Source organism: Amblyomma mixtum, chromosome 8 (genome assembly GCF_055824585.1).
Source record: "Amblyomma mixtum isolate Tamu chromosome 8, ASM5582458v1, whole genome shotgun sequence".
NCBI lineage: Eukaryota > Metazoa > Arthropoda > Arachnida > Ixodida > Ixodidae > Amblyomma > Amblyomma mixtum.
Genome location: NC_143019.1, coordinates 39,431,459 through 39,446,901, shown reverse-complemented (window position 1 = coordinate 39,446,901; position 15,443 = coordinate 39,431,459). Strand labels below are relative to the sequence as shown.

At 45.6% G+C, this 15,443-nt stretch overlaps 1 protein-coding gene across 1 annotated transcript in view; it reads left to right on the top strand.

The window, feature by feature from the left end:
* Window positions 1-12,160, top strand: part of LOC149332152 (uncharacterized) — an 82,959-nt gene extending 70,799 nt beyond the window's left edge. Inside the window, exons 2-10 of the mRNA XM_089555706.1 lie at window positions 1,243-1,356; window positions 4,730-4,876; window positions 6,542-6,670; window positions 7,227-7,370; window positions 8,502-8,583; window positions 8,857-8,966; window positions 9,783-9,900; window positions 11,756-11,879; window positions 11,970-12,160. Coding sequence (XP_089411832.1) covers window positions 1,243-1,356; window positions 4,730-4,876; window positions 6,542-6,670; window positions 7,227-7,370; window positions 8,502-8,583; window positions 8,857-8,966; window positions 9,783-9,900; window positions 11,756-11,792 — 881 coding nt within the window. The 3' untranslated portion in view covers window positions 11,793-11,879; window positions 11,970-12,160. The remainder of the gene's footprint in view (window positions 1-1,242; window positions 1,357-4,729; window positions 4,877-6,541; window positions 6,671-7,226; window positions 7,371-8,501; window positions 8,584-8,856; window positions 8,967-9,782; window positions 9,901-11,755; window positions 11,880-11,969) is intronic.
* Window positions 12,161-15,443: the final 3,283 nt, after the last annotated feature.

The window sequence follows — 15,443 nt, the reverse complement described above, 5'->3', positions numbered from 1 at the left end:
CGCAATGGCAGCGAATGACGCGATACTTCTCTCCGCTGTCCGCTTCAAATTCCTTGAATTGTATTCACTGTGTTCTCGTTTCTCGAAATCGTCGAGCATGCGATAGACGGCGTGCTTCTGCTATTATGTGTTTTTCTGCCGCACTACTGCGGGAAGATAGAACAACCACTGGCGCCAATTGGTTGAGAACGGTAATGACGTTTCGGTCGATCTGCTCTCCGAATCGGTTTCACTTCTTGAGAAAACTGCACGGGGCGCACTATCGAAGTTTTTGCGGAAAAAAAATTGTGCCAAAATGTTCGCAAAGTCGAAGCATCCATATTCGGTTTTCTTTTTTTTTTATCGCAACACTCTCCGTTCCTTTCTACGTTTTCACACCGAGGAGTCTTGGCTTAAATTCGAAACAAAAAATTAAAATCGCCTCACGGTTGCAGTAATCCGGTGGTAAAGCCGTTTTTGGACTACTGTTCTCAGAACGGCAATATGAACTGAGGCGGCAGGGATTTAAGCGTTTGGCCTCGTCATTTAACTTGTACCTGTGCCCAGAGATGTGCCTCTCTGGAAACGGATTAAATAATTTCTGCTAAGCTACGTCTTTAGGAGGAAAGTTTATTGACCTTTGGAGATAAAAGATTCGCAGCATTCTTCTTTTATCTGCAGTGTCAATTCTGTCCGGTAATACACGTGTTGGTAAAAGTGCCTAAAACTCAGTAACACCTAAATGCACGCTTAAAGCGCCGTTAAGTGTAAGGCGCTTAAATCCCAATATGCGCTCTTTATCCACGAGGATGTGACACTGTAATTTTTATAAGCCGACAGAAAACCGTTTGCTTTTAAAAAGCCAGAATCAGAAAATGGTTCTTACTCGCTTATATTTAAGATCATTGCATCACGTGTGACTAATTGTGTCACATTCGCCTATTTTAAATCGCAGCTACTTTTTTGGTGTATGCTCACGAACGTGCTATAACTAGTACGTGCGCGCTGAGTTTGAGAAGTGACGTTAATGAAATATTTGTTCTTGTGCACTCTTTCATGCGTTCGTTGCGGATGTTAGCCAGTCATAAAATTAAATGTAATCGATTACACGAAGTGGACATGAGTCCACAGATACCGCACCCTTTCAAAGTTGCGTTGATGTAAATACGCTACAAAGTCTCTCAGTTTTGTACATGTGAATTTTTGTGAAGATTCCGCAGAATGAGCGAAATTTGTATTTCTCTCTTTTGTGTTTCTGCGCAGACCAAGCGTGCGACAGCGATGCGGAGTGCGAGAAGGTGCCAAACACCTTCTGCAAGGGGCACGAGTGTATCTGCCTGCCGAAATACAGCCGCAGCTACCCGCCCTGCCACGAAGGTGTCACGTGACTTCCTCTCTCTTTCTCTCTCTCCCTTTATGTGTTCTTGTTTGCTTCGTGCTTAGAACCAGATGATGATTAAACTGATATTTAGAACCAGCAATGTTGCTGTTCGTACCGGGATTGATTGATTGATTGATTGATTGATTGATTGATTCATTCATTCATTCATTCAATATGATTTCATTCTTTATTTCCCATTCTCACGGATGGAGGAAGCCGAGGTAGAAGCTGCATGCAATTAGCTTGAGGAGACCTCGACCCCCGTACAAGCAACAGCAGTAGAAGACATAAATACACTTCCTGGAGCAGTTTCACAGGCGACTCCGTTGCGGTCGTGGGCGTGAACGACTCAGGTGAAACATTAACGGCCGGTTCGGTCAAAACAAAAAGCTCAGGGACAGCGGAGGAGGCGGCTATCGCCATGGCAATGGCCAGCACCAAAGCAGTCACCATAATAAGCGACTCCAAGGTGGCTATCAACAATTTTGCGCGGGGTATGACCTCCCAGGAGGCAGAACGAATATTAAGACATCAAGACTGGGACCAAAGAGAGGTGGAACTGATATGGGTGCCGGCACACTCGGGGAACAGGGGAAAAGAGTCGGCTCACAGTATAGCTCGAGGTTATGTCAGCCGAGCAGTGAGCCGGGTTGAGTCCCCAAATTTCACGAGAAATGCATTCATATCATTTCACGAATACACAAGAGGTAACACCAATCAGTTTAAACTGGAAATGAGGATCTATCCGCCACCAGACAAAAAGCTTGACAAAAGCCAAGAGGTAACGTGGCGTCGGCTCCAGTCGCGAGCATTCTTTAGCCCGTCGAGAATAGCACACATGTATCCAACACAATACAACGCTACTTGCAAACAATGCGGCGAGATATGACCACATTTTATGGAGCTGCAAAAAGGCGCCGCCACAGGCGGACCTACTACCAGTCCCTTCTCTAGAGTGGTGGGAGACTATACTGGCCAGCTCAGACCCGTTGACGCAAGTGCGGGCCACTGAGTGGGCTCACAAGGTCGCCGAGAGCCATGGGCTCGAAGCCACCTAGTATAATGCCCACTAGGGCTCAGTGCTGACAATAAAAGTTTTCCAATCCAATCCACAGGGTGACAGATCATAATGGGTACAATACAATGAAAGCAAAAAATTATGTAACGCAAAGATCAAAAGGACGTGATAGCTTAAAAAAAGGAAAATAGCAATAATGCGGCGTAAAATGTATAGCAAGTGGTGAACATATTGATTAGGGGTGACAATTCATCACCATTTTGAATTCTGACGAAGTTAGGTTGAGAATTTTTATGCCTGTATTATGAAAAAAATATTTAGAAGTCTGGGTAGGCGACAATGAAGCATTTGATTACCATAATTAGGTGGGGACCCGGGAATCTTCCACACATCTGTATGACGAGTTAGTCGCACTGGTGCAGACAGTTTCAAGTATGCTATTTAAGTGAATGTCATGCAATGTCTTCGAGAATAGAAATAAAATTGTTTTAATAGTAATTGGATACATGGTGTATAAATTTTCATAGATTATTCGAACCCAGTTCCTCCTGTATGCTAGGCGCAGTCGGTTTGTAGCTAGACCACCGCTTTAAGACATTTGCAATACAATGCAATACAATACAGTAAAACACAATACAATAAAACACAATACAATACAGAGGAATACAATACAGAACAATATTTTTTATTTCAAACAACGTACACTATTTACACCCCCTTTTAAAAGTATACAGCCCAAGCGGTTTGCTTGTTAGGCCTGCAGCATTACTTGTTATGCACCCTCAGTGACCATAATGTATGGAAAGAGGAACGGCACTGCGTCCCCAATACTCCCAAGGTTTGGACTGCTTGATGGGCCAGGGAGCCACGCTAAACAGCTTCGAAGCAAACCCCTTGGGCTGTATACTTTTGACGGGGGCTGTACATGTTTGAGGTGAAGAGAGAAATCACAGCCCTAATCATGTGCAATGCCAAAATCTGGCGGGAAATTATTTCTTAGGCTCTCTCTAATATGGTATTCTTTATCATGGCCTTAATAATGTTAGTCAGGCAGGTCAAATGCGTCGTCTTGCTCCGTCTTCCATCGGCGTGGCCTATAGTCCGCGAATGCTTGTTTATGCCAATTAGTGGCATCACGGCCTGTTCCAAGCACAGCCAGCATGACATCATAGCTGCGGGCCTACGTCACCGGGAGCAGTGAGCAATGGCAGGGGACGAAATGAAATGAAAACCAAATGAAAAAGTACAAAACTGTGTCCCTGATTGCCATTTCGCATTCAAAATCTCGAGGCCATCTTTGGATTAACGATTTTAAATGCAACTGTGTCACCGTGAATGGAGCATGATTTTTGTATTATGAAGTACGAAAGCATGAAATACTTTTTCACTAACTTCGCTGCTGAACGTCATACATGATGAAATAGAAAACATATTTTTTATTTGATTTGCTTTATTACGACAAGAAAGCTGCCTCAGAAAGTGAGAAAATGTATGGATGAAATGGAAAAACGAAAACTGAATCGTGTGTACATAGGTATAGAAGCCTCCCATACAATCCATTATGTGCTACACCCATTTACAGAACAATTCGTTTTCGAGTGCGAAACGATAAATCTCGCTGAGCAAGCGATCTGTTCAAGACAGACTTCCCGCTCTGGAGTCCAATCAATCTCGCTGCTCGCGTTCCCATGGCGGTGGTTACGTCACCTAGTGATTACTTCAGCCGTTGTTCTTCCGACGTGGCGCTGTTCTTACCCCATGCAGGCTCGGTCAGTGAATTCCGGTGATTCGTGTATTTCGACGAAAAGTTACATCATGCTTCGTTACCATGGAGACTGTTTTCACCTAGTGGCGCGCTGAAAAAGAAAATGCTGATGCACTCGCAAAACGCAGGGTGCGGTCACTGATAGTCCTGCCGACTAGCCACGGTTTATTTGTTTGAAATACCTTACAGACCCATTGGGAATTGTGTAAGCGGGGCGTAAAAGTACTGCACAGTGCATTAATAACCAAAGGAAACAAAATACATATTCTGTTGGCTTTTTTTTTTCTTTTTAACGCAAATTCATTACTAGTTCTATTACGAGAAAAGCCGGCGGCTTGTGTTAATGTGTCTGCACTCGCAGATGGTACAGAAGATCACAGTGATTGCAAGAAAGGCGGGTGACGTGTTCAAGCGGCCGTATGACCCCACACAGCAAACTAGGTTCATAAATGGTTTTCCGCTCAAAAATGTTTTTGTACAGAATTGTTGGGTATGTTAGTGCCACTCAGGAACCAGTAGTTCCCCTTTATTGACCCTTCCTCATCTTTGCGCTCGCGCCGAGTACATCTTCTTATGTGCGTCGCAGGCATCGAGCTGGGGGAGAGCTGCTCTCGCCACGAGAACTGCGAGGTGAACGACAACAACTCCTACTGTCACCACTCCATCTGCCGCTGTAAGCCGCTCTTCCGGAGGGTGCTGCTGCATGGAGACAACGTCACCAGGTGCCGAAGAGGTGAGTCCTTACGCAACTCGACGTGTAGCACGCTTCGCTGCGGCTTTTGTCGTGAACATGTACGACTGACACCGTCAGAGGAAGGGAACAGACACGGATGAGTAGAGTCCGAGTTTCTACTCTGCATGCTGCGACTGCCCCGGACTATTTGACCATATCCCTCATAGAAACTCTATTACGAATATTACAGTATATACTATACAATGTATTGGCTATATGCAGTACTGCACCGTCTACATTACATAGAAGATATATTATATACAATCGCTCATTGAACATGTCTGTACTCTACGGATTGTCTGCCTATTGTAATTTTACAAAAGTACTGGTAGATCTTCCTTCCACTTTTTACGTTGCCATTTAGTCCCCTAAAGATCTCTGACAACCTCTTACGACACGGCGTGCTTGGAACACCTCTGATTAGCTGTCCTTGGTGATCCCGGTGTTGCCTTTCAATAAAGCCTATTCTTTTCTCTAGTAACGAGGCCCGGCTGTGGACAAATAGAAAAGTCTGCAAAAGCTTTTTTAATGCTTCTGATGTAATCAGTACACAGCAGTACCACTAAGATGTTGGTAGTCAGCGAGCAAATAAGCAGCGCACAAATACTTGATAGTCTCCGGCAGCACGAACTTCCTCACACGTGATATAGGATAGAATAGAAGAATAGCTGTTAGATAGGAGCCCTCCTTAACTGTAAATGCTTTGTCAGTGCCTATGTGCGCTCGACTTTTGTCACTATGCTCGCACTGAAAGCGAAGTGCAGCTGTGATTGTGTACTCTTGGCTTCACTACGTCTGACGAAAACCTGTCCTTTCCTTTTCTAACTTCGTAACGACAGAGCGTAGGAAAGAAACACACATACGCAGGTTGAAATATTCGCCCGCCTGGTAATGCTTCCTTTTTGTCATCCATCTATTCTAAGGTTAGAAAAGCGAGATACTTTCACATGGGCGAATGTTCATATAATGTTTTTGTTATAGTCCCTTTCTCTTAAGCCATAGCTTCTTGAATGCTGTTTTGAACATAGCCGACTGCCGTATTGTACCACGCTTAGACACTATTTCGCACTACTTTGCATAACTTTACATCGTTGATACAACCTTTGGATATTGCTAACGAGCGCTAGTTGAGGTGTTCTTGCCTAAAGGTTTCCAAAGCAGCCAGTAGCGGCTGTTCGACTAACAGTCGCATTAAACAATTTTAGTCGTACATATGTATAGCTGTATCTAAGTACACCAGGCCAATTTCGTAACAGTATCACCCTAGTACCTACCAAACAGCCGTACGCCGCTCTGTGCCAAAACTGAGTGCCAGACAGGATGAAAACGACAATTAATTTGTGCCCATGTGCGTATTCTCGGCTGTATCGCCGCTTCTCTTCGTAACAGTTCGCTGTACGACAGTTTGTTCGACACTTGGGTGATGCTTTTTATGTAGACTGTCCGAGTGTATACGTCTTGACAATGGTCGTGTAGTGAGGATAGATTATATCAGAAACGGAATGAAATGAAGGCATCGCAGTAGCAGATGTCAAGATAACTGCCCCGACATACGGAGGTAGTTAATATTCGGTAACGAGATAACAGAGAAGCCACTCACCACTAATCCTTGAATTAATGTTACAAAATTTCCGTTACATCATCCAAAACTGGCCTCACTTGCAGGCCACGAGCCTCGGGAGTCCTGCTACAACGTGGAGGACTGCAACGGCTCAAACTACACCTGCTCCGAGGGCCTGTGCAACTGCCTAGAGGGATTCTACAAGGACGAAGAAACGGAAGAGTGCAGACCCAGTACGTGGTTGTCCACACTTACAAGGCTTCCTTTGATGGCACTCAACGAAGTTTCAATTTGGGGCCGATATTAACGGCGCTTTTCTTCACAGAGTGCCTTTCGCGGTTAGATTACGCCTGTCATCTAGCCTTCTTTGAGTGGAAGATTGTCGTCTTGTTTTCGCAGGCGCATACAGTTTCATCCATGTGTCTTGGGACGCATGGATTAAGTGGTGATACTATATAGCATAGGCTCTCTTTTTTTTTTGGAAGGAGCCAATACAAACACCTTACTGAAGTTCAGCTGTAATCGTAAGTTAATGACCACAGACAGAGCGCGCACACGTCAGTTGCCCATGTTGTATTCATGAACGGCTCTTGTGGCTCCCTAACTTCACGACCAACACCATGGGCCCAACGGCCCCGCGCGCTTTCGGACTTTGAAACCATACGATCCTTGTGTCGCCTCCCATAAGAGTACGGCATCCAGCTGGTTTGCGAAGTAACAGTTGGGATGAGCAGCTAGGCTGAGCAGAGAGGAGAAAGTAACACATTCCGCTTCCTTCGTCAATTCCAGTGCGGCACCTGGACCAAGAATGCGCCCGGGACTCGGACTGCGAGAGCCTGGTGAACAACTCATACTGCAGCAGCGAACACTGCGAGTGCAAGAGTGGCTACGTCCGCGAGGGCACGCATCCCGTTGGGCAGCTCTGCGAAATAGGTAAACGGGGACACCCTGCGTCGGCCAGGAGGAACTATCAATGTTGTCATTGTATCAAGTAACATCTGTTACAGCTCTTGACAGTTGCTACTATGTCTGAGCCTAATGATCAAAAGCTTAAAGGCTATAGTCGTGATGCCAATGACTCGATAAATAGCATTATAAAAAATGACGCCTGCCATTCCTGAGCGACTGCTTCTGGACATGGATCTTCGAGGTTTGCAAAGGAATAGCTGCTGTTGTTTCACTCGTAATGAAAAAAATGCTAAAATGTGAGAATTAACGCCCCGAAGCGAAGCACGGGAAATGAGGGATGCTACAGTGGAGCGCTCAGGATTAACTGAAACCACCTGGAAGACAAGGAAATGGAAATAGGGGCTCGTTAGGGCATAAATGAAGGAAATGAAGCCTACAACGGTAGATGTGCGTGCTAGTTGGGGGTCCATGCTTCTTAAAACAGCGAAAAAGATGGGGACACGGTCTCATCTGTGTGCGTCCCTGTTTTTTTTTTGTTTTTTTTTTTGGCTGCTTTAGGAAGTGACGGAAGCCAGCAGTCACCGAAACCAAGAAGCATAGGGGATATCTTTATTGCAGCTTATACCAATGAGGGATTCATAAAAGCAGAATACAAAACAACCACCTGCCACCGGTGGGATTCGGACCCATGACCTCCGAATTTCACGTCCGGTGCTCTCCTGGGGTTATTTAACGTGCGCTGACATTACACAACACGCGGGCGCCTTTAACGTTTCGCCTCCATCGAAATGTGGCCGCCGCGGCCGTGATCGAACCTGTGTCCTCAGCTTCAATAGCCGAGTGCCCTAACCACTGAGTCACCGTTAATGGTCGTAGCGAAAGAGATGTGTGGTAATCGCTTTTCGTCAGAACTAATTAATATAATACACGCAGAATTCGTCAGTAATGCCAATGAAAGAGAAACGAAATAGGTGGAAATCGTTTCTAGTCACAGCTGTCGCGAACAAGTGACGGGGACCTCCAGGTAAACGAAACATGTTCGAAAACGAAGTGAACTCCTAAAGCATTACTGACAAAGTATGCGTGCATGCCTTTTATTCGAGAGTAAGTAGTGGCCTGCAAAAGGGGCACGTGTTGTCTTCTTGTCCTTTACAGATAGAGGCGGAAACGCAGCCTTCAAGATTTTGCTCGGCCTGATGCTTCCCGTGGTTGTCTGCGCAATCGTTTACCTCTACAGGTTAGTCCTGCTGGTCCGATGAATGCAGCTGTGTCTCCAGCTGCAGAGTACAGCAGCGATATGCTATCGGTGTTGGAGAAGTTTTCTGAGACGAATGTGTGTGTCACGCGGATGAGTGCGAGTTTGAAACGATAAGTGCTAAAAACTAAAACGCGTGAAAGACATCCGGTCCTGGTAAGACAGTCCTTGGATTGACATGGCTGTTTAAAATAGCTAAAGAACGGCATCTCGCCAGCCTCGGCTTCTAAGCACGCTCCGAATTCTCGGCCACAGGAGCCGCAAGGTCGGCCAGGCCAACAACAACCAGCCCGGCGAAGAAGACCGGCAGTCGGCGGTCTCCCCGGCTCCCCAGGGGACCTACTCCACAGACACGGGAGTAAAGTGTGAGTAAAGCTTCTACCCTCCGCGCGTGGGGTAGAAGGTCTACCGTTTTGGTCTAAGGCGGAGACACCAGACATTGCTGGCCCGCAAGTCATTAGTATAAAGACAGAATAAATACACTTACCACCCACACGAACACTACCATACTACAACAATGAGGTGTTGACTGTGTCTATATCCGTTCGTCATGAAACCTGCTTGAGGTCTACATAGAGAGAGAAAGAGCGAAAACTTTTATGACAAGAAAGACGTAGATGTTCTCACAAGCATTCTAGCCCAAGTGTGTACCAATAGCCGCTACGCCGACAGAGGCGCACTGCAATATAGTTTCTTCTGCAGCCAGCCAAAAAACAATTTTTAACGAGAAATTCTGCGCAGTTCGCGGGCAAACCGGGCCTCATTGAAAGACAACGTAACTAATAAGACTACGAACCACCAAGTAAGCTTAGAAAGGATTCGCTGGTGAGAGACCCGGTGCGTTGTATTGAAATGAAACTAAGGAAGGGCGCAGAGGACGGGCAGAAAGAGATAGAGACAGCGCTATGTCGCTGTCTCTACGCGTCTTGCTTCATTATGTTCACTGTTCGTGTGGTTATTCCTAAGCCATATGCGATGGCGTTAAGAGCAAGGCGATGCCGGACTTCCGTGCGCGCACATGCCTAACCTCTTGGCAGGCTCCCCACGATTTAATGCAGTTAGGTAGAGCAGTGGAAACACCGTCATATCCAGGAAATATGCTGTGGTCTCTGTAATAACTAATGGTTGTCTCAACAGTGTCAATTACAAGTGCTGCGATGTTTTTCTGTCCCTTTGTGCAGCCCCTTCGGTAGCCACCCCGCTGTCGCCCATGCCACCGGACATCATCACCGGGAGCCCCATCGAAGTGCGCACCGATATGCACACCAGGGACAATCCGCCGAGCAGCCTCAGCATCGTGTGAGGGCGCTGTGAACGAATTTCTTTTTGTTTTTCTACCCGCGTCATTGCCCTTGCGTCACCAGAATAACGACAGACTTGTCTTTATAACTTAAAATCCCAGGGACTTATCCAATACTGCGCTTTTTTTTTAGCATAGCTTGTAAGGGCGTATTCTGAAGCTTATCTGCTGCTGGGTAAGTCAACCACCGTCACGACGACAAGAATTTAAGCGAAATGGATAGCCTCTGTGCGATGCGACAGGTTTCTAATGGTTTGTGTATATTGGGTGGAGTGCGAAGAGGTGTCAGGCGCGTATTATTCGGATGTGCTAGGAGGTCTCCTCTTGTGTCAGTTCTTCAAAGTTTCCTTCAGCAGTGTGCTGCTCGATACACATGTGAAAGCTACAAGGTTGTTTGCATTTAGTGTGACTAACGTACAGCCACGTAGCGAAAATAGCTAAACCCAATTCAAGCGGTGGTTTTGCCAAGCGATAACCGCAGCCGTAGCCGCAGCCTATGTTCACACCCCGCAATAACGTCAACCATCAGTTTCACCATAGAAATAACCATTATAAGCAAACTATCACTTTCCTTGATCGCACAGAGACAGCACCGTCGTAAGGCAAGGAGAGTGGCTTGAACGTGAGAGCTTTCATGGCATGTAGTACATGTCAGGTAGGAAATGAAGCTAGTGGAGTTTAACGCTATCTAAAATTGAGTGGGCTGTTTGAAGGCTTTAAATGAACTGAGTTCCTTAATCTGGTTGAGGTAAGTGTCCGCAAAATAGACGCGTTTTAAGACGCTACTCAAGTCGGCGGATCCCAACGCGTACTTCTCCGCAGTATCGCACGATCAGGCAACTCAATAATAGCCTCACTAAGCATCGCAAGCAGGTGCAGTTAAAATTACTGTTTATTCACTCGCTGTTGGCAACAATGACTGTTGTTACAGCAGCTTCAACGCGCATTATTTTCAATCAGTTTTTCGCTACGCTCGCTTAAAACCTCATTTATGTCCGCACACATCGCACTATGCCTGAGTTGTTAGTATTCAAGATAACTTCCACAACATTTGCCGAGTGCTAGCATTTTCGTTGACTCATCTATCCTTTCATGAAAAATTCGTATAAACACGGAGTATAACAGTACACAAATTCATCAACATCTACATTCATGTGCAACAGGCAGCGGCTCCTCACCAGGAAGCATTGAAAAAGCTTGCGATCTCTTCTGACACGTCGAAACACGGTTATACTATCGGCATGGTTTGACTGGCTTTTCTATGCTAACACCTTAAAAAAAATGAGTACTGCTAACGCCTAGGAAAGGAGCAACACTGGCTGCAATCGCGTGCCATTATAAATACGAAAGATCCAGTGGTTGCAGGCAATCACCAGTGCGAACATAGGGTTGCTGCTTTTAGTTGCGCTGGCACATCGGTGTGCTGCGTCCTCTTCAGGTTTTGCTCGGAACCTCTAGATACCAGAGCGAGGAAAAATATTGGCTGTGGTTTGATCAATGACCATCCCGAGTAGAATTGCTGAAGCAACGGCGCGGCAATCGCAGTGGCGGCAGCACCCCTGAGTCACCCGTGCAGCGGAGGAGTCGGCGGCGGCTCCGCGCTGCTCTGACGTCATTCGCTCCTCGCGCATGCGCAGTTGGGGCTCTCCGGGGCTCCGAGAAATCGCTCAAACCTAGCGTAGTGTTTCTCCCGCAATAAACAAGCCAGGAAAACCCTTTCTTTGTATTCTTGAGTTTTTTGTCGGATACAGCGACTGTTCGTTGACCTGTTCGGGTTTATCCGCATCACGAGCCTATCCTCATTTCCCCGTTTCTTCTATTCACTTCTGCTTCTTGTTCTTGTCGTCATATCAGATGTAAAGAATGGAGGACGGAGCCATCGTGGGCATGACGATGCATAATCGGTCTCTGCAGCTTCGGCAAGGAATAGGCGGCCAAGATGCTCAGTGCGGCTAGCATCATGCCGAACGCCTTGCAGGTAAGGGCGACCTCTCGTCTCGTCGCCAATGTAATTCCCTCCACGCGTTCGCGGGTAGTAATGTTGTTTCTGCGGGCTTTGTTCGTGCAGGGATAAGCTGTGGCTTCCGAGCGGCTCCCTTCGTCACTACCAGTGTTCAGAGTCCTTAGGTGGCCGTCAACCTCCAAGCAAAACAAAAGAAGGATAAAGAAAACGAACTGGAAGAAAAGAAGATAGAACGTATGCGCAGAGGAAAATTAAAAACATGTACATATAAACATCGTGAATATGCACTTATAAACACATACAAACGTCGTGCTGCACTTCTTTATAACAATTCGCGCAAGACTCATTTAGTCTTGTGAACCCTATATTTTAATATACCTTGAGTTTGTATTCTACTTTCTGTTCGTTATTTTGAACCTTACCCTGCTAAAATGAGCTAACGTTGCTCTATGTTGCCATTTTATGGTTCCCTTTCACGCACCGTAACCCCAAACTTACCCGTAATGTTGTGCTCTATCCGAATATGAGTTGCTGTAACCCTATCTTGGTGCTATGTTCTTTCAAGTGTTGCCTAACTTATTCATTCGCACTGTATTCTGCCTGCAAGCACGCACGCTCTGCGCACTCACAAACAGAATGATACACTTCGTTATTATCGCTCTCTTCATTAAAAACCAAGCTTAGACTACGTTAGCAAAAAAAAAAGTCTCCACTTACGCCTGTCGTACGCCATCCCGTGGGACACTGTCCCAGTAGATAATAATAATAATAATAATAATAATAATAATAATAATAATAATAATAATAATAATAATAATAATAATAATAATAATAATAATAATAATAATAATAATAATAATAATAATAATAATAATGGTTTTATTTGCGCCTAATGAATACATGGCGCGGGAGACCCGCAGTAAAAGCTGTCACAAGCGACAGCTTGACAAAGCCGGAGGCCCCCCTATAGACTTGACAGCACCATAGGCACAATGAAACGGCATGTCTCATCAAAAAAAAAATAGAACAAACATGAAAACATCTGCAATTACAAGCACTCATAAGAACTACCATAAAATTATACAGAAAATGTGTTAGAATGAAGCTAGAAAGCACTTACAAAAGCAATGGAACATTCATGTGCGATGGCAATGAGTTTAGCGAAAGTAACAGATAAATTAAGATGCCCCAAGCTCTCCTAACCTGCATCTGACCATTGGCCGCTGTCTACTACGTATCACTGTCAAAATCCCGCTCTTATAGGTCCAAGCCGTGATATGATGAGCCCCTCAGGCTTTTACACCTCAAAACAATTTGCCCTCCAACAGAGCATCATATATGACATCATTTGCAAGGTTCTTTCTTGTCAAAAGTGCTACCTATACAGAAGGTGTTTCACCTAAGACTTTGCACATTTTTTAAAAATAGGCTTTTTGAGTCAGAAGAGCGGTTTTTTCGGCACAGCATTGTCAGCGGTGTACTAGACCACAATACAGCTAAGACGTGTTAACTGGTTTGGTTTGGTTTATTGGGGTTTAACATCCCAAAGCAACTCAGGCTATGAGAGACGCCGTAGTGAAGGGCTCCGGAAATTTCGACCACCTGGGGTTCTTTAACGTGCACTGACATCGCACAGCACACGGGCCTCTAGAATTTCGCCTTCATCGAAATTCAGCCGCCGCAGCCGGGATCGAACCTGCGTCTTTCGGGTCAGCAGTCGAGCGCCATAACCACTGAGCCACCACGGCGGAAGACGTGCTAACTAGTAGGCTGGTTAAGTAATAATGAAAAGTTATCTTTTTAACTATTAGTGTTAGGTGGCTTAATTACTGAGATAATATCAGCCCATCGTAAGCAATATCCTTATCAGTTTTTAGAATTTCGAAAACGCGGTTACCCTCGGCGATATGGCCCAACAAATTCTGCCTACATATCGCTACAATGCATTCGCTTTCGAGAAGCTTGCAGGCAAAGCAACCTCTCCAGTGCACGCAAATCGTCGAAGGGCCCAAAAATTTGTTGGGCCACAGCGCCGAGTGTAACCGCGTTTTCGAGATTCTAAAAACTGCCATGCATAATACTTACGGTTATCTACACGACTCTCAGTAATCAAGGTGCCTGACAGTAATAGCTAAAAGCTAACTATTCACTATTAGTTGACCAGCTTGCTACTTAGCACACCTTAGCTGTATTCTGATGTACAACACGTATGACAATGATATGCCGAAAAAAATCGGTCTTCTAACTCAAAAATCCTATTTTAAAAATTGTGTACAACCTTAGTTGAAACACCCTGCATAAGCGAAGAGCTCATTGAGTGCGAGTTCACGCAGTCGCGGAACGACTTTGGCGCAAACCCTTTTCCCGGTCTAATTACTCTGCGAGAAATATAACGGTAGAAACGCAGCCGAAAATGCGCGGGAATCCTGGAGACAACTCGCGGACAGGCGCAGTCATTTACGCCGTTCATCCTTCTCTCTCTTCTCGCCTAATTACTTCCGGCGCTAATTGCAAATGATTTGGTTTGCTTTGTGTTAACAAAGTGAACGTGACTACCCGGCTGCGCTGCCAATACGTGCACAGACCCACAGTCAGCGCGATAGTTAGCGCGATTCGGAGAAAAATAGTCATCTATTTTTGTCCCAGTGATGACTTGAGAGTAACGATGACGATCATTACCTCTAGTTATCTACGTGAGAGGTAGCGCATTTACGAAACGTAGTCAGTACAGCATCCGACTTCAGCGCCATCCCAGTCAGGAAAAACGCCACGCATGAACATGCAGTATCGATATTACCAGTCGTTACTGACATTTTTGAAAAACACTTTCTCAGTTAACCTAGAAGGTAGCACCTTTACTGGAAAGCGCACAAATAATTCATTTTTCTTTCATATATATACTGAAGTTAACCTCAGAGTCGTATTGTTCCAATAAGGCCGAATGAATATTTATATTCTACACGACCAATCCACTAAGAAAGTTCAGACTGTAACGAAAAGGCCCAGTGCGAACACATGACGATCAAGATCGTCCTGTGTCCACGCTGCATCGTATATCTTCGTCATCCTTTGTCCACAGTGTTCCTTCTCGTGACGTCAATCCAACCATCCCGTTGTAGTACCGTTGAGATTATACTCCATCTCACAAGCTATTCGCAGTGTAGTTGAAGCTACAAGAGCGAGACGTCGTCTTCCACCAGTGTGCTGTTCTCACGTGTTAGCGAGCCAACCTGGCAAGTCTGAAAGCCGTCGCCTCGCGCTCGTAATTTCTACTCCTCTGCGAACAGTGCGTTTGGAGAGATTTCGGACAAGCAGTCGGAGAATGTTTACGTTTCACATAAGGCGTACTTTCTGCTGAGACTTGTGATTTCATCTGAGGTGTAATCGCAGCGAAGAAAACGCTAGACTTCACTATAAGCTTCACTTTTTGATCTCACAACTCACAACCATCGCAATCCCAACCACACAACCATCGCAAGGTACTGTTAAGTGGTTTAGGACTCCGTCAGAATGGCCCCGTGCACCTGGAGCATGTCCTTGGACCCTGGAGTGACTCGGCTTCGACAGCGCGAGGTACAA